Source organism: Ascidia mentula, chromosome 1 (genome assembly GCF_947561715.1).
Source record: "Ascidia mentula chromosome 1, kaAscMent1.1, whole genome shotgun sequence".
Taxonomy (NCBI): Eukaryota; Metazoa; Chordata; class Ascidiacea; order Phlebobranchia; family Ascidiidae; genus Ascidia; species Ascidia mentula.
In genome coordinates this window covers 223,140-239,928 of record NC_138566.1, presented here as the reverse complement: position 1 = coordinate 239,928, position 16,789 = coordinate 223,140, and the positions used below count along the sequence as shown (strand labels likewise).

The window sequence follows — 16,789 nt, the reverse complement described above, 5'->3', positions numbered from 1 at the left end:
CTATTGTTCTTCTTTGATTTTAAACAATAAAATAAATTCCGCGATTTTTGGTTTCATGAGACAATGTTTTTTCTGTTTTAATTGTGCTAATTAAGTTTCATATTAAATTGTCGAACAATGCCGTCAAGTTGATAAGCGAACACAAAAATCACACAGAAAAAGGAGCCACCCGTCGGCATTGTGACGTCATACGAGTGGGCGGCCATTAGAAAAGGGTGGATCGGTTGACAGCGAATTCCGCCAGACCACTTGGCGTAGATTTAGTTGAAGGAAAGAAGTGGTAAGCGATTTGAATGCAAAAAATGGCTGTTGTATTTGACAGGCTTGGGTCTGAATTCTGGTTGGTTGGCAAATGTTTTAATTCAAACGACTCCGGCAAGTTCAAAATTTATTGGCGCACGTAGACAGAAAATATTAGTATACAGGTCAGGTGTGCCCACTACAATACGACTATACAAAAATGAAAAACGTTTCGTCAGTTTTTGCCATTTTACAACGTTTACAACAATGGTCAATAAACTGCAGAAGATTATAAAATTCATGTCAAGCACTTGCTTTAAAAACACTTCAGAGTATATTTCATCCCATGTGCATTGTAAGCTTTCCGTGACATAAACAACAATATCTTTTTTGTCATTGTATGCATTATGATTGTTTATTTAAAATATACATCTTGAACTAACTGTGTTGGTTTATGGCAGGTTTTAATAATTTGTTTTAATTTTACATTTTTATTATGATCTGGAGTTTTATATTCTGTTGTTCGTCTCTACTTTATTTGGGTAAGTTACCATTGTAAATATCAACAGTATTGTTTCAGAAAATGTCTTGGTTGCAAGAAATTAGTTTCATTGACTTAACCAAGCAACAAGCAAAATATTACCCAGCAAAATAATTAAGGAAGTTATCGGCCATCATAACTTCCTGCTGCGGAAAGCCATTTTCTACTTAACTTTTTGTTATTCACTTGTCTGTAAAATAACTATTGGTATTTGTATCCCCATTATAAATAGATAGGTTCCATTAAAGGCTGTTTACTGTTGATGACAATGATTCAGTTTTGTTTATTGAATGATTTTGGTTTCAGCGGACGGTGGTCGCGTGCAGTCATATGAGCCAGTAAGAAATATTGTGTCTGGAGAATCTGTCTCTCTTCCGTGTTCAGTACCTGGTTTTGGTGACCTGTTGAAATGGAGGTTTCAAGCCAATGGCTCGGACATCATCATCGATGCAGCTCAAATATTCCCGGGGGGAATTCCTACTGTATTCAACCAATTTGATTTGCCACCGTAAGTTAAATGGATTGTTTTTGGATCTGCCATAAACAACTTCATTCAAAGACTGTATTTTAATACAAGTCTTTTCAGTTTGTATATGTTTGGTCATTAACATTTATAGTATTTACTTCTTGTGTTATGCTGGTGGTGATCCAGCAATTGGCACAACTAGCGTGTGTAACAAAGTAACAGTCCACTAATTTCTGCAGATTCACAAATAACATCAAAGCATGTGTACCTCACTTTAATCTATTGTTTTAAGTTATACTTGAGGAAAATTTTGTACAAGTTAAGGTTTGTCTTCTAGTGTTTAACGTCTGGGGCCTATAGTAATTTAGATATTTGCTGTTGGAGCTTTGTTGTGTTTGACTTAACGCATTGTAGTGGGTTTATTAGCTGGTTGTTTGTCTCAAACAAATTAGTCTGGTTGTAATTGTTTTGTCACAAATACCCTCATTAGCACCTTCAGCTTGCTTGGGAATTATTTTTCCTCAGAATTGTTTGATATTTTCTCTGAGAACTGTTGCATGCATGGAGTTGCACAAGTATTATTACACACAGTAAACTTACATTAATAAAAATATTGCAATGTAAGAGCAAGTTTATTGATTAAATGTATAAAAGTGATATTTCACAAAGGTAATCATTAACTCAGGATCATTGCTAATGCCACAAATATGACGTCATCATATTATTCCATATGCAAACCAACATTAAGCCTTCAAAATAGTTGTTCAATTCCGCCATCACTGCAAATACAACTAAGACATTCGTTTTGTTCAACGCCACCCATTGTGAGGTAATAAAACGTCGGTGGAATCCTTTGTTCGCCCACTGTGACGTCGCGGGCTTTTATGACGAGTGAATCGCTGTTGGATTGAGTTGTTACATTCGAGAATCGAGGCGTCTTCCTCGATGCGGGAAGGGTAAATAAGAGGTCACGTGATTTCCCACCTGTCGTAACAACAGTGAATTTCTCCTCAATCTGCTTCACCTTATATGGAAGTAATATTCAGAAGCACTTTTCGTGTGCGTCGCGTAGCCGTCGTATCACGTGACAATCGTCACTTTCATCGCGATTCGATTATGACATCATAAGATTATTTGTTAATTAGTATCGCCCGAGGCTTCGCGCTTCAGTTGTTTTAACACGGTTGGTTGCATCGTAACGTTGTGGCTTGTGATTGGTCAGTTTGTGTCGCTTAGTACAAACTTAATCTTGTAGCAAGAAATGTAAGCTGGATAATCTTATCCAACCCCCTCCCCTCTGCATTCTCACGATCAAGTGATTCCGCATTTCCATCGGCAGGACGAACCAACAAGTGTACGTAACATGAGTAGAATGATTTAGGTCGCTCTGCGATGTTCGCTTAAATCAACTCTCTTTTTAATCTCTTTAAATGACGTGGTAAACTCGTTCAATATAATTGCGTGGAAGCTTACTACAATTGTGGTGAAATATTCGTGCAAAGGCTTATATTCTGTGTGTCGAATCACATTCCTCAACCCACAGATTGTCGCTTCACCAGCTGAGTAACTTTTATTCTAATCGCATTTTCAAATACTCGAGATTTCTTTGTGACCTCACAGTAGTCCCTGTGGTATTAAATCAGCTGACTTAGAGCAAGTGTTGGATTGATTGTGTAGAATGGGGACAGTTGTAATATTTGAAACCAGTTGGTTGGACAACATCAGCTGGTATGGCACCTGCGTACTAATGTCTACTGTGTGTCTCTGTGGATTGATGGATGGCAGGCTTTTGTCAGGAACATAGTAGTAATCTCTCTTATCAGCTTTTACTGCTGCCAGAGAGGGATTGACCCAGATATATCCAGCAGCTTCTCTCTCACACACTGTGTATTTCAAAACAATTCCTTTTTGTTTCCTTTCTCAGCTCAAAGTGATGTCACAATGACTGTATATAGTAATTTAAAGTTATCCCTGGTATAGGTTTGATATTGTAGTGTTTGGGTCAAATTAATTCCTCTAGCGAAGTTTTTTTGTTGTATTATGAAACTGTTGATGACTTAGGTTTTTGCCAAAACGTCTGAAATAAAATATGTCAAAATTTGCTTCAATATTGCCCAGTTCCTTTGTACTCAGAATTTGTTGTAATTTTGAGAACTTTTGTGCAAATATAATAAATGTAGTTTGTCCAAAGTTATCCCAAATACAACATATTAAGTACTTTTTAATGATATTCCAATCTTCGCTTCTGTAGTTTATACAGATGACATAAAAATTGAAGTGTGTGTTTTGTTTCAGTGGACGATCTACGATTGTGAACGGAGTTTTTACAATTAGTGAAGTCCAACTGAAAGATGAAGGTGATTACTGGTGCGAGATCTCGACAGTCACAAACCCATCCGTGCTCAGCAACAAAAACCCAATCCATGTATGGATCACCCCCCAAGATCCAGTCGTGACCGGACTCCATGTCAACGGATCGATTCTTGAGAACACACCAAGTCCAGTTGCCAGATGTTCAAGCAAGGTTGGTTCAAACAAAATAATTTGTTGCAAATTGTTGTTATAGTGGAACCTGATTCATGCAGGGGCAATTTGCACAAAAATCTTGATTAAATTGTCCAGAATATCCAAAACGAAAGCTTGCAAACCTAATGATCGTGATACGATAGCTGTGATCGCCAAGCAAGGACCTGCGCAGTGGGGCGATCCTGCCAATCATGCCATTGCATGAAATATTACTGCGTCATCTGATACGGTGGTAGAGATCCCCTACATATATGTGAAGGTTGCCTGGCAAGTTGTGCGCTTGCGCACCAGTGTACCTTGGCCACAATATACCCCGTGAAACCACTGAGCTCCTGTAGCTCAGTTGGTAGAGCATTGGGCCTGGTTAGCCCAGGGTCGTGAGTTCAAACCTCACCGGGAGCTTGATTTTTCAAATCTTGCTCCGACTTGTCAGGAAAAAGTGGCTGATCCAGCTAGGCTGCAATGCCTGGGCTGCCAAGCCTGCAAACCTAATGATCGCGATACGATAGCTGTGATCGCCAAGCAAGGACCTGCACAGTGGGGCGATCCTGCCAATCATACCATTGCATGAAATATTACTGCGTTATCCAAAACGATCTTCAATTTATAAAAGATTTGCTAAATATGCCTTGAACTTCATGCGAATCAGGGGAATATCCGGATAAGCCAACTCAAGATTAACCGATGTCTACTTTACTCTGTATTGCATGTCTGGTATTTTGTGCTGTTGAATTTCTTGCAATATTATTTGCTTCTTTAAAATGTGCTGGGATCCTGCCGATTGGTGACACTTCATCCATGCCTATTTTATAAGGCTGGCAAACCTCACTCAGCGATCCAATGGATGAATGGAACGCACGCCATTGGGACAAAGCAGCCGGTGATCGAAAGGAATTCATTCAGCGATTCTTTATGGGATATTTCGCTCGATCTTGAACTTGAAAATCCAACAAGATTTGATCATCGACGTCAGTTCCAGTGCATTATCTCCCACCCTGCGTACAAGGGAATCGACAAAGTTCTCAATTATTCAGTCAATGTTTTGTGTAAGTTGCCACACTTTGCGACTTGGATACGTTTTCGCACTCGATACTGGGCACATGTATAACCTGCATATTATCTATACAGTTACCAGAATGTTTCTGTTTTCAGATTAGTTTAAATCCAGTTATATCTGCAATGTGTCACATTATCCTTGCCATGAAATATCCTTGCCATGAAAACATTGGTTACAAAATATCTCATCAGTTTATGGTGGTGCGGTTACAATAATGTTCCATGACACAATATATCAAAGCTAGGAGATACTGTTAGTGGCCTGATACATATATGGGAACTGATTTCCAACCTACACATATTAACTTTGATAAAGTCCATAGGAGGCTAAAAAACACTTTTGAGTTGTGAATTATTTATAGAACTGTGATATTCTCCACATGTCTGTACCTCTAATACACACACTGGTTCATGTTTACAGATCACCCTGTGAACATTCGAGTCTGGGCAAATATCACCAGTTTCTATGTTTTCTGTGAAGCCGAAGGATTCCCAGAGCCCGAGTACTCATGGGTATTTAATCTGTTCATGTTTTTTCATGTTGTAGAATTAGGCTTTGTTGCCTCTGGTGTAAGATTATTCACCAAAACCACTGGAAATATTGTTGCTGTATGTTAAGTGCGGTCACTGAAATCTCCCAAACAAAGCACAAATATTAATAACACAAGTCTACTCGAGAAACTAATGCTTCATTTTATTTTTAAATATTTTTTGTTTGTCAGTTGTAGTTGTTATTTGTTCACGTATAGTTTTATGTTTTGCATTGTTACAGCTGTTGCCAGGCAACATTGGAGGTGCCACGGGTCCCGATCTTTACATGCCCAACTTATTTGATTTGTCGGGAAATGATTTTTTCGAGTGCACAGCTGCTAACGGTATTCCTGACCCTGTAACACTGCGAGTATTGGTTGACGACCTGCGTTATCCTGATGGAAAACCTGGTTTCCTTGGTCTCGAGTGGTGGATGTGGGCTGCCATCGGAGGGGGGGTTTTATTGCTTATAATCATCATCATCGTCGCTATATGTTGCTACAAGAAAAGCAAGTCCGAGGGAAACAAACCAAAGTAAGATTTTTGTGTGTGACTTTAAAGGTTTAACAAAACAGTTTCAAAATGTAATAAAGTGAATTTTTGTCATGAAAATAAAATACTGGATATATTTTCTCGTGTTTCCTCCAATTTAATCAAAATTTAAGCATGTATAAAAAAAGTTTAATGCTGTGAACTTTATAGATAAGAGTAGTTTTTTACTTACAAAAGTCAATAGGCAGAAACCTTTAACACAATATTTTGACTGAAAATTTGCAAACTTCATACTTTTGCCAACAACAACAACATGTGATTTGGTTTAAAGCTTGTGTTTCTAACATTACAACTTCTCCATAACTTAATTGTTTTCTTTCGATAACAAGTGAAAGCAACAGCTTATTGTTTGCAGAACAACCGCGAAATACAGCAAACCTAGAGTTGACGCATCTTCTGGTTTCAAACAATCCCAACACAGTTTGTTGGAGCTCGACCAACGGACACCGGATGGACGGGAATCAAGCCTGCCCCCTAGTGAAGCTGCTCAGTACAAAGCACACATGGCCAGGTACCTAGACTGATTCATACTAGGATTTAGCGTAGGATTTATTTGGGTGTAAGGTTTTTGTGATGAATGAATTATGTTTTTTGGCGATCAATTTTACTTTCTTTATTTAGTATTCATTACTCTTATCATAACAAAAATCATCAAGCTTTATAAATATCGAACTAAAACAAACAGATCTTATTCTCTTGAACATTTGGCTGACGAGAAATATGGCAACGGTGGTCGTCCATCCGTAGCGATTGTTCCAACCAATCGTCTTTCCCATGGGAATATGTACAACGATGCAAGTTTAAACAGGAGAGCATCCAGGGAGGAACTCGACAAGGTTTGAAAATTTTCCCCCAAACTCTTTTCTGTTTCAAATTTTAATCACGATTTGTTGTGATTTAAAATGGAGTTTTGTAGGTGAAGAAAAATGAATTGAATTTTTTCCAATTGTAAATTTTTTTGTTGGTTTTGTGAAATGCTAAGGGATCAACTGTGCCAGGGACTAATTTGGTTTTTGGTAAAAAAATACTGATAAATGGTTTGTGTTTGTAGCAATTTTACAATGAGGAGAGGGTAAGAATGCATGTGTTGTGTCTGTGGTGACTGCAGGGTAATTTGGAAAAATCCAGCCTAACACGTGCATGAAATCTTAAAATCCTTCATGCTAAGCCCTGAGTTTCATGAAATTAAAGTTAGGATTTTAGTAGGTGAACCTTTTTTGAAGTGCAATTGGTAAAAAACAAATTTACTTTTTAACTCTATGACTTGAATTGTTTCAACCACTTGATTAGAACATGTGAATGTTTTTCCCAAAGATGTTCGTAAGTTTTTGAATGTCAACAATCCTAACAATCAAAATATTCTACTTGCATTGTGATGTAACAGAGCGCATGTTATTATTCATGTGATAGGCTGCTGATCACATTGAAGTTCTAACCAAGAGTTGGGATCACCTTGCTCAATCACGTGAACATTTGAATCGATCACGTGAAGAGCTGCATGTTGATCTGCCCCCACAATACCAATCACATGATGATTTGAGAGGATCACGGGTTAGTCTCACCTCCATGAGATAGTCTCACCTCATATGACGCAATTGTTTTTCATGGTTGTTTTCACACAGGAAAGATTGGTGGAAGATAATTACCCTTACATGGATGACACAGTAGACAGGAACAGGTATGTGTATGTGTGTAGTCAAGCATGGCAATTATAATCACGTGATTTTTTTTAACCAATCAGACAAGATTACCGGCAATCAAACCAACAACAGTACGGCCAAAACGCGTACGTAATTTTTGTGATTTGAATATAAGCATTTGGGCAAAAGTTTAAAACTAAACGTGACGTCAATCTACAGCTATGACACCAACGACGGTTACTATGACGACCAAGCGTATGGGGCCTCTAGTGGCCAAAATTACGATGACCGTGAATATAGCGCCTCCAACGGACGTGGATACGACGATCGTGGTTATGGCGCCTCCAGTGGTCGCGAATACGACGATCGTGGTTATGGCGCCTCCAGTGGCCGAGGATATGACGACAACACGTACAGACAGGATGACAGACAACAAGGCCACGGTTACAACCAACAACGACAAAGCTACGGAGATTCAGAATTCGACGATGACGATTACAACAGAGGCTACCAGCCCGCCAGCATGATATGACGTCATCAACGGTGACGTAACCTTCTCCTGATATTTGAATGATGCAGAGTCGCCGTCCGAGCGATCGTGTGGAAGTTTGGGGACTCCCCTTCTATGATCTAATCGTGTTTTGTAATTTCGAGGTTTCCTCGTGTAAATAGTAGTTTCGTATTTTCTACTTTATTCGTATTTTAAATAATTCCAACCTGATCACGTGATGCATGCTTGCAAGCTAATTGGGCAAATCTTTGTGCTTTGCGAACATCATTGTGACGTCATTAAAACAATGCGCGTTTTGGAATATTTATTTCACATAAATACGTCACAAAGAGAACAAGCAACAAAAATGAACAAAACGCGTTGAAAGAATGAAGTTTAGAACAAATCGATTATGACGTACATCATAGTTCCAAGCATGAGGATATATAGAAGGAGAATGGAACGCAGACTCCTTGGCAGTTTTCACACTGATTCATGTTAACTGTGGAATTAGATTTCTATTAGTATTTGGTTGGGTCACGTGCCTCTTGGTTAGAGGTTGGGGGGTAAAGGGAATATTTTAATTTAAGTTTTTGGTTGTCTTTTTGAGCAAGGCGGACAAATGCAACGATTGAATGAATACAGATGTGTCGCTACAGCGAATTAAGTCACTTCCGACATTTTCATCAGTCAATTGAAGGTTCACAGGCTTCGCAGCCAAGGCACCTCACCGGGAGTTTGATTTTTCAGATCTCGCTCCGACTTGTCGGGAAAGTGGCTGATCCAGCTTGGCTGCAATGCCTTGACTGCGAAGCCTGTGAACCTTATGATCAGAATATTAGAGGTGTGATCGCCAAATATAAAGGGCCTGCGCAGTGGGGCGATCACGCCTTGCTATGCGTAAGCATGGAATTACTTCTGCGTCAATTGAAGGTTATGGGAATTTATTTAAGCAGGGAAATGTGGAACTTCCTTCAGCATCAAAACCAAATAATTACCAATTACGTCATACATTATGACGACATACCTTGTCCGAACGAATGCTGGATAGAAATCATAGCAACCGATCTACCCTCCCCGATGGTCCGGATCGATCCATCCGATAAACTGAACTTGCTGACCGCGTTTTCACCGCCACGTACGAAGTACACGTCATCGTCGAACACTTTCATGCTGTAACAAAATCGTGACGTCACACCTGTCTCGGCACTGACGGTGACGTCATACCATGTTGTACTTACTCTGTGATGTAATTAATTTCCGCGTTTTTTCGCAGAGCTTCCTCGCTAAGATCATATTCAACGGTTAATGCGTCATCGTTTGATGACGTCATCGGTAGTTCGATTAGTTGTTGGAGTTCAGAGTCGACGACGAACAAACTCCGTCCTGGATGATGATATTTGTAAATATTTCTATTATTGTTAATTTGGACCACAACGAGATTCGAACCCAGGATATCCTGGCCACGAATTTCGGCCGGGTTTTCTTTTTTGAAAATACACAAAATTCTTACTGGTTTGTCCAACAGCGACAGCTTGTGGATGCATGAGATAATCGAGAACGACCGTTTTTTCAGTGCCATCCATGCGTGACCTCCAAACTTGACCTTCACCCAACGAACTCCGCGTATCAGACCAGTATAGAAATCTTAAACAGGAAAACCAATATTTCTGCTTGTCACTTACAAATTAACACGACATTTACCTGTCTATGACGTCAACAGTGAGCATTGTGACGTAGGAAACATCCCCCAAATTATGAACCACTACTTGTTGTTTAGAATCGGTGACGTAAATTGTTTTAAGTGTGTCGTCATAATAATATACATTCCCGCTTACAGTGTCAACATCCAAGCTGGTTGCTGTAAGTTTGATATTGTGACGTCAAAAAATGAACTACTGACGTATTTGTTATGTCATAATACCTGACACATTGGTGGCGAGCGGTGTTTTTAATCCTGCTTCAAGTTTATAAATCGAGTCGCTCTCGGACCAAACGAGCTCACCCTGCCGCATGGGATTTGTTGCAATTGAGAGAATTTCTCGTTCAGCTGATACAATAAATTGCAATCTTGATAATGTTGATTCATTGGTTTCTGAGGAACTTACCGGATACAATTAAAGTTAAATTCGATAGTGACGTCATATTCGCTCCGTAGATGCTCTGGCTCCCTCTATCGGCCAAGTAAAGGTTTGGGCCTGGGTTAAAATGTTTCTTTTAAAATCCAATTGTACTTTTCAATCACACCGACTCATACCTTGGGTGCAAGCGGTGCTTGCGTTGTTACTGAACCCGTGTGAACATAAGCACACTGAGTTGTAAATTCTACGAGGAGGGCAGTTTTCTCCACAAGGTGGCACTAGGGGGCAGGAATTTTGGTTTGTTTCTGCAAGAATTAAACAGTTTAGATTGGCATTTTAATTGGGTTTGTTTCTGCAAGAATTAAACAGTTTAGATTGGCATTTTAATTGGGTTTGTTTCTGCAAGAATTAAACAGTTTAGATTGGCATTTTAATTGGGTTTGTTTCTGCAAGAATTAAACAGTTTAGATTGGTATTTTAATTGGGTTTGTTTGGTTGCAATGTTAAGATCAAAGGATAATTAAGTTCCAAAATAATAAAATTAATTTTAAAAAATAACAAATTCAAAAAATGTGTTGATAATTTTTGACGATTACTAACCTCGACTTAACTCTGCGACACATTTTGTATCTCCGATCTTCACGAACCCTTGTGAACATAAGCAGACCCTTGTTTCATTTATTTGAGGTAGACAAATATGATCGCAGGGTGGCGCTGAGGAGCAGGAACCGAGACGTTTGCCTAAAAACATAGAAAATGTTGAACGGTTAAACGGGAGGTCAGAGACATCGTCGAAGACGAGTTTATCTCGAAATAAACAACTTACTTTGCTCGGATTCAATAAACTCTGGTAGAACAGCGACACCTCGTGGCTCGCCGTCTACCGCATACTTCAAAGTCTTTCCGAACTTCTTACTGATCAGATATAAGGAATAACTCAGTTCCCCTTTATCGTCAAACTCAGGCAGATCATCGGCGACGTAAACGTATTCCTGTAATCCAAAGGTTGAGGGTTCAAATCCCACACAGAGGACGACCTGGTTCCACTCACCAAATGTGAAGCGATTCCACAAAACCTTGAACCGGGTCGGTAAAAGTGTTGGACTCTGTCGTTTCCGTCTAAGTCGATGCTCGTAACCATCGAACCGTAATTCCAGAAATCGCCCAAGTAAACCCTTTGTGACGTCATAAAAACAATAATAACAAAACGAAAAAAAAATGGTAGCCGAGGATTCACCTGTTGTCATGGTAATCCACGGTTATGCTCGTGACGTCAAAGATTTGGGGGAATTTGAGAAGAACTTTCGGGTTTCTCCCCGACGTTTCGATTCTCACAAGTTTGGAGGCCAGAGGTTTGTAAATGGAGAAAAACAAAAACCTGGGAATATTTTCCCCGCTTAATACTGCCACCTAGTGCACTGAAAGGATTGTTTCTAATTGACTCAAAATCGCACGGAAAACAATCATATGAACTTAAACATTGCCCGCATGAAAAAAAGGGAACCTTTTAAGAGGGTGAACAGCGACACCCCGTGGCGGGTCGGGAGAAGTTTTGTAAATCTCGTCATAATATTTCAGTTCCCCGTCTCCGACCATGACAGACATCCGATGAGAGTTTGTCCAATATACGTTTCCTGTATCCCAATCCAACGCTATGTCCTTGATCTCTGCTGCCATCCCGTGGAGGTGCTCCGTCCTCTGTGACCTCACAATGTCCAGTTTTCCCACGTAATTGCTTCTGTGAAGTCACGTGGGTGGATTTTAAACGTCATAACAAAATATTTTCAAAAACAATAAAATTTGAAAACTGTGATTGTGAGGTCGTCATTTGACCCGTGGGTGGGAGTCAAAAAATCTAGAAATGTTGGAAATTATTTCCTAGCAGTTGAAGAGTTGAGGTTGCATTGCAACAATGACGTCATGATGAGAGAGAACACGAAGCAGTGTGAGATATTGATTGCTTGAGGCGAACACTGAGGTTACGCGACCTTATTATAAAAGAATCGAAAACACTTCCACGTCGAGATGAGATTGGAGATAGTGGTATTGACATTAACGGCGAAACCGCCCATCGCCCATCGCGCGTTGTTCATACACGTCCTTACTCTTTATCTATTTTAGATTGTCTGTGACATTTTGCAGCGAAATCGTGTTCGAGAATCATGTTGTGAGTGTAGGATGGTTTATATGAGGTAAGTACGTTGATGGTAGCTACAAGAACGTCGAGCACCTCAAGTACACATAAGGAGTGGCGGTTTCTGCTTCTGAACGTCTATATTTATAACCGAGCACTCAACGAAACGTGCACAACTTGGAGGTCAAAGCGTTTCCCCCCGTTGATTAATTTTGTACTTGCGTATTTTAGTTGACACTTGATTCGTATCATGTTGAGGTGGCTGTTTATATCCGGTGTCAACTTAAATGTTATCAGCTATTACTTCGTTCAGACACAACACGATTTTGTATCAGATCGAACTGAACAATAACCCCCCCTTCTCCTACCTGTGGTCGACGTAATAAACAATCTGCTTCTTGAAACTTCCAGTGACTGCTGTGAACTCAGATGCTTGCCCGGACGAGTCAGAATCTCCAGATCTCACGAGAATTGACAAGTTAAAATGTCCGCTAGATGTCGTGGTTGGGTTAATGAGTTCCGGGTCGGCATGAGTGGCGAGAATGTGAGCAAATTGTAAGTGGAAGTCGCTCCACACAAGTAGGGATTCGTCGTCTGAATACAAAGCTCACATATAACAATATATCACGTGACGTGTCACGGTTCGTTACTTACGGCACTTGGGTACTTCGCAATAATCCCACTTCACAGATTGGTCAATCGTGTAACACCACAAACCCTGGATGTCATTGTCCGGATTCCTGTAACAATAGTTACGTCACAATCCGTCTCTGTCGCGTGCATACGTCACAAACCTGCAATAGCTGTGGTGGCCCCCGTCATCGGGAATGAATTTGGGGAAATGCGGTATTTTCACGTCCCAACGTTGGCATGGCAACCCGCTCCTGGTGACGTTCGTAGTCCCCTGGTACCAAGTGCTGGGGCCCCTCACGCATTCGGGATCTGTAAGGGGAATTACCGGGATTAATCACTTGGTGTTGGAAGCAATTGTTTGGTTTCAATTCATGGCTAAACCAAATGATTTTGGCGAAATTACGCAAAAAGTTCACGGTTGACCGACAACAGCACACGTGCTCGTTTCACGGATGAGTGCTTACAGTGCAGCAAGTCGAAGGACCCAAAACTATCAACAGCTTGTATTGAGAATTTCCCTCAAACTTGTGGTTGCTGGGCGACATAACTCCTGCGGTCCGGATTAAGGTGTTGGCGTGCTAAAATTTTCACTTCGCTTTTCCCGAACGTGCCATTGTGACGTCACATGCATGTTGAGGTCCTTGTTTTTTTCTGGGAGCGTCAAGTGGCGTTGCTATGACGACCGGAAGCCAAACCCCGGTGATGACCTCAATCGTGAATGGTCGATTTTGACACGTGCTCGTTTGTGGTTGGTTCAAATTACAGTGTTACTATTTTCCATGTGAAATTACGCAATGTTTTAAATTGAATTTTGTGTTGTTGCAGATTTCATGTCTTGTTTTTTGTTTAAGGAATTTCCTAACATGAATTAGTCGTGACGGTTTAGATGTTTTCAACCGATAAGATGGCGCCCCTACAAGTTATTGCTTTTCCTCCACCTTTTTAGGTAAAGTGGAAAATAAAAGTTTTGAAGAATTATTTTCTGCAGCAGTGAAGAATTTATTCAGCCACACCTTAAACCGCAGAAGATATTATTTACTTCGAAAACACTCCCTAAAATGTGATTTCCAACGATCTAAAACCCTTCGGAATGTTAAATCAAGTCCTTCCAGTAAGATTAAATCGCATCAGTAATAACCATTAATTCGCAACTTCGAAACCACTGAAGCCAAAGTTTAATCCGACATGGCGAAAAACCTTCGTTTTCTTGTCGAAATGCTCGTGTCTGCTTGTGGCCAAATATAGGCGGTAATTTATTGGAAGTTGCTTTTCTCGTTTGCACCCCGTTATGTCCATCGAACGTTGGTCGTAAACTCACACTTTAACGTATTTATCCACGCAGTTTGTTGCAACCGAAGTTTCCACAGCTTTCATGTCGGTATTTCATTCAATATGAAAAACCAGCAACATTTTAATCGAAAATCCGACAAACCAAGTTATTTTCGGAGATTTGACTCCACCATGAAGTTTTTGCGCAAGTTGACATTTTTCCCACAACCAACGTGCGCAGTGGGTTTTTCTACTCAAAAATCACCGCAAAATCTGCGTCCCGGCGACGAAAATAAATCCTCACCATAAGAAAAATGCCCTCCTGCCTAAATTACACTTTTGCTTCAACCACATTTCTTGGCAATGTTATAAATTATACTGGAAGGTGAAGGTTTAATTGCTCGTTTCCTTCAGAACGGAACAAGTTTTGGTATTCGAGCCCGAATCCACTTCAGGAAAGCAATTTGTGACACTCTGAATATGTTTGATATGATAATTAGAACCATGCAACATGTCAGGAGCCTTAACATTGGCTTTACCGTGACCACCTCATGTATATGTTGAATATTGACGCTGCAGCGCAAACTACTGCGATTTCATTCGAATTATGTTGAAGCAGCTTTAATTAAGCCTCATGTAATAAATGCAATACAAAAACGATGCCATATTAAGACATAGGCTGATAAAAATGCTTCAAAATATTTGCATAACTATATCATACGAGCAAGAAAGAATTTCACTGTAAAGGTTGTTTACGCGTCTTTAAGTAAGCATTTACTTTTTGTTAGTTTTGAAACAAATTCTTACCATCTTTCTTTGAAGCTAGAACAAGAAGCGGAATTACAAGGAGTCCAAAATACTTCATCTTCTCCTTCCTAGATTCCCAAAACACGAAATACTCAGACAATCTGCAGACGACTTTTATAGAAACTTGATTCTTTTTTCTCGAACCAACCGAGATTTTTTGTTTCCTGCCGAGAAAATTAGCCAGGGGCCATTTTCACTGCACCTGTTGATCGAGGAAATTATCTAATCTCCACGATTCCGATCCCAAAACATTAGATATTTATCTCCGAGATGCATTTTTATTGAGACAAGGTCTTTGTTGCGCGTTAAAAACATCACGTAGGGACGAAAATATTATTAAGTTTATTCCGCCGAAATTCATCCCCATCACAAAAACAACTTATTTCAACGAACATTCGGTATCAGATTCACTGACATCAACAAAACTGGACCGAAGCCACTTTTTCAGCCACTCGGCAACAATGCAGGTGAACCTAATGATCTCGATACGATAACTGTAATCGCCAAGCAAGGACCTGCGCAGTGGGGCGATCCTGCCAATCATGCCATTGCATGAAATGTTACTGCGTTATCTGATACGGTGGTAGAGATCGTATATGTGAAGGTTGCCTGGCAAGTTGTGCGCTTGCGCACCAGTGTACTTTGGCCAAAATATACCCCGTGAAACCATTGAGCTCCTGTAGCTCAGTTTGTAGAGCGTTGGACCTGGTTTGCCCAGGGTTATGAATTCAAACCTCACAGTGAGCTTGATTTTCCGACCTCGCTCAGACTTATTGGGAATAGTGGCTATCAAGTATGGTTGCGGTCCCAAAGATTCAAATTATCGTATTGCTTGTTGCCAGGCAACGGTTCTCGCAGTAGCGTTCCTGTTTTGTGACGAAACAGTGTAAATTACTTCTGCCTTGGCGACCTTTTGTAGGAAACAGGCAGTGTTCTGTCATTCACCCACACCACACAAATATCGTTGCGGTCTGACATGCAACTCCTCATTTTCTAGATTTAAACTAAAATACCAAACAAGTTCCTCATAATCATTATATTTTCACACAAATCAACAAAATCAAATATTTTCAAGGTCCCAGCCTCCATTTGAAGACTTCAGGTTTTTCAGGATAAAGTTTCACTTGATATCGACAAAGTTCAACTTGAGTGATGTCGTTTTTGTATCTCATATGATACAAGCTAACGATGATGAACGGCATCAACCAGAAAATTCCTTTACTCCTCCATAAATCCCCCCATGTAGTCGGTTTCATTTCTCCTGTGACTTGGGCAATTTCCTTCATAGAGATTGAGGGTTGCCTTCCCTCGGCGATGCGGAACAGAGAACGAAACAATCTCATGGTTCGATCCTAATTCAACTACGGGGATTTGTGGTATTTTTTCTAAAAAAGACAATGCGTTAAGAATAAGAATCAGTATGAAAAGATTTGTGAGTTGGAAGTTTTTGGAATTTTTGATGACCCCTTTTCCTGGGAGTGGTTTTAAGAATATGAAAACATTATTGAACAAGTTGGGCAACAATTTTCATTAACACCCGTGATGTTAGTGGATGTTGAAGCATGTTTTAAGCATGCAAGTTGATTTAAGTTCAGAGATTCAATCAAAAATATTAGTTTTTCAAAAAATGTTTGGTTTATTTCAAAATATTGCACATGCAATAAATCATTGCCTTGTGCTGACACATTTTTATACGAAATTACAGCAAATTGACCCAAGCAATGTAATTACTTCTTGCTTTTCAATGATTATTCATGAGGATTACACTGTGGTGCATGTTCTGACAAAAAAATCATAGCGTATTTGTATTTCATTCTTTAAAT

General features: G+C 39.9%; 2 protein-coding genes across 2 annotated transcripts; one reads left to right on the top strand and one right to left on the bottom strand.

The window, feature by feature from the left end:
- Positions 1-699: 699 nt before the first annotated feature.
- Positions 700-8,154, top strand: LOC145917228 (uncharacterized). Its single transcript, XM_083002934.1, has 12 exons — positions 700-782; positions 1,088-1,289; positions 3,543-3,771; positions 4,588-4,819; positions 5,251-5,342; positions 5,602-5,894; positions 6,268-6,423; positions 6,598-6,748; positions 7,323-7,463; positions 7,535-7,590; positions 7,654-7,698; positions 7,772-8,154. The coding sequence occupies exons 1-12, from the start codon at positions 737-739 to the stop codon at positions 8,082-8,084; spliced, it is 1,956 nt and encodes a 651-aa protein (XP_082859060.1). The 5' UTR covers positions 700-736; the 3' UTR covers positions 8,085-8,154.
- A 198-nt stretch (positions 8,155-8,352) lies between these two features.
- Positions 8,353-15,074, bottom strand: LOC145917212 (uncharacterized). Its single transcript, XM_083002933.1, has 17 exons — positions 14,967-15,074; positions 13,052-13,199; positions 12,912-12,997; positions 12,626-12,851; positions 11,628-11,861; positions 11,361-11,501; positions 11,175-11,298; positions 10,950-11,115; positions 10,724-10,864; positions 10,300-10,428; positions 10,151-10,240; positions 9,967-10,092; positions 9,747-9,903; positions 9,556-9,689; positions 9,284-9,428; positions 9,070-9,215; positions 8,353-8,544 (listed from the first exon to the last, which is right to left on the bottom strand). Exons 1-17 carry the CDS (start codon positions 15,022-15,024, stop codon positions 8,465-8,467), a joined length of 2,331 nt encoding a protein of 776 aa, XP_082859059.1. The 5' UTR covers positions 15,025-15,074; the 3' UTR covers positions 8,353-8,464.
- Between the last annotated feature and the right edge of the window lie 1,715 nt (positions 15,075-16,789).